General features: G+C 40.8%; 1 protein-coding gene across 1 annotated transcript in view; it reads left to right on the top strand.

Annotated features, from left to right (window-relative positions):
* Window positions 1–351: 351 nt before the first annotated feature.
* The window catches only part of LOC106517942 (casein kinase I isoform gamma-3), a gene marked incomplete at its 5' end in the record, with an annotated part of 21555 nt that continues 20520 nt past the window's right edge, over window positions 352–1386 (top strand). Inside the window, 1 exon segment of the mRNA XM_014008995.1 lies at window positions 352–560. Within this exon segment, the coding sequence (XP_013864449.1) occupies window positions 352–560 (209 nt within the window).

The raw sequence follows: 1386 nt of genomic DNA on the forward strand, positions 1-1386 counted from the left end.
GGGGGTAAAAAGTCAACTTCGTGCCTTCATACCCCATAATTTTCTTCCAGGTTTTCAGACACTCATTCCCCAAAAAGTTATACATAGCAGTGCCTTTTTAAAATCATTATTTCAGGTCAAATACGCTTTTTGAATTTATATCCCTTTCTTAAGTAGTCACAATTCAAGTCTTTACTCCACAGAGTTCTGTAACATTTGATAGTCAAGCTGCGAGGCAGTGGTTTTGGTGATTGATTTGGTTGCATGGAATCGGCTTAATCGTGGAGAGGCCAGGGTACCACAAACTGATGGACTTTGACAAACGAGCAGTAGGAGGAGGTGGGGGTGGAGGAGGAGGAGGAGGAGGAGGAGGGGGGAAAGGGGAGACAGAGGATGGCAAGAAGATGCCTGTAAAGACTGGGAGCCGATCAGGGCAAAGCGGCCGGGGTGCTGGCTCCGGCTCTGGAGTTCTGATGGTTGGACCAAACTTCAGAGTAGGCAAGAAGATTGGCTGCGGGAACTTTGGAGAGCTACGACTTGGCAAGAATCTTTACACCAATGAATATGTGGCCATAAAACTGGTAAATGTCACTTTTTTTTTTCAAAACATTGTTAACAAAGAAATTCCAATTCTCAAATTTGTTTATAAAATAGAGTTGATCTAAATCAGGGGTCCCCAAACATTTTCCCCGAGAGGGCCAAAATGAAAATCTATCCAGGGGCTGCGGTCCAAATGCAGTAATATAATACATAAATACAAATACTTTATAAGTAAAGTCCTTTATTTTTAACTATTAAGCTATGCAATGGTCCTCTTTTGTTTTAGTCTGTGCACTTGGTCTGCCAAACGCTCAAGTAGCAAAGGCTCATGGGACATTTCATAAATTGATAAAATATGAGTTTTTGTGGCCTTATAAAGTGTGAAAATTTACATGTGGGGTTAAATCTGATCTAAATATCTCTTTTTGTTACTTCATGTTTCATGTTTAATCCTAATATATCAAAGATAAAGTCAGCGCATGAATGAAAACTACCTCTACTACAGCCCTTTTATATAGTCATTTGACCAATGGAAACACTGGGTTTCTAGATAGGATGACAGGCTACAACCTTGTAACTTTGGCAACTGTTGGTGGGCCAAATCAAATGGCTTGGTGGGCCAAATTTGACCCGCGGGCCCCACTTTGGGCTCCTCTGGTTTAAATGGATGAAAATATCAGCCACCGATGATTGGAGTCTGTCGAGGAATAGCTTTTTTATGGATGATATTTTCTACTTAATTTTAGCAGTTTAACTGGCTTCTTAAGAGTTTTGACCTGTGAATGACCAAATCCAAACATATACACAATGGGCCTCATGCAAGAACCATTCGTACGCACAGATTTGTTCTTAAGTTGTGCGTACGAG

The sequence above is a fragment of the Austrofundulus limnaeus genome, unplaced genomic scaffold (genome assembly GCF_001266775.1).
Source record: "Austrofundulus limnaeus strain Quisiro unplaced genomic scaffold, Austrofundulus_limnaeus-1.0 Scaffold54, whole genome shotgun sequence".
Taxonomy (NCBI): domain Eukaryota; kingdom Metazoa; phylum Chordata; class Actinopteri; order Cyprinodontiformes; family Rivulidae; genus Austrofundulus; species Austrofundulus limnaeus.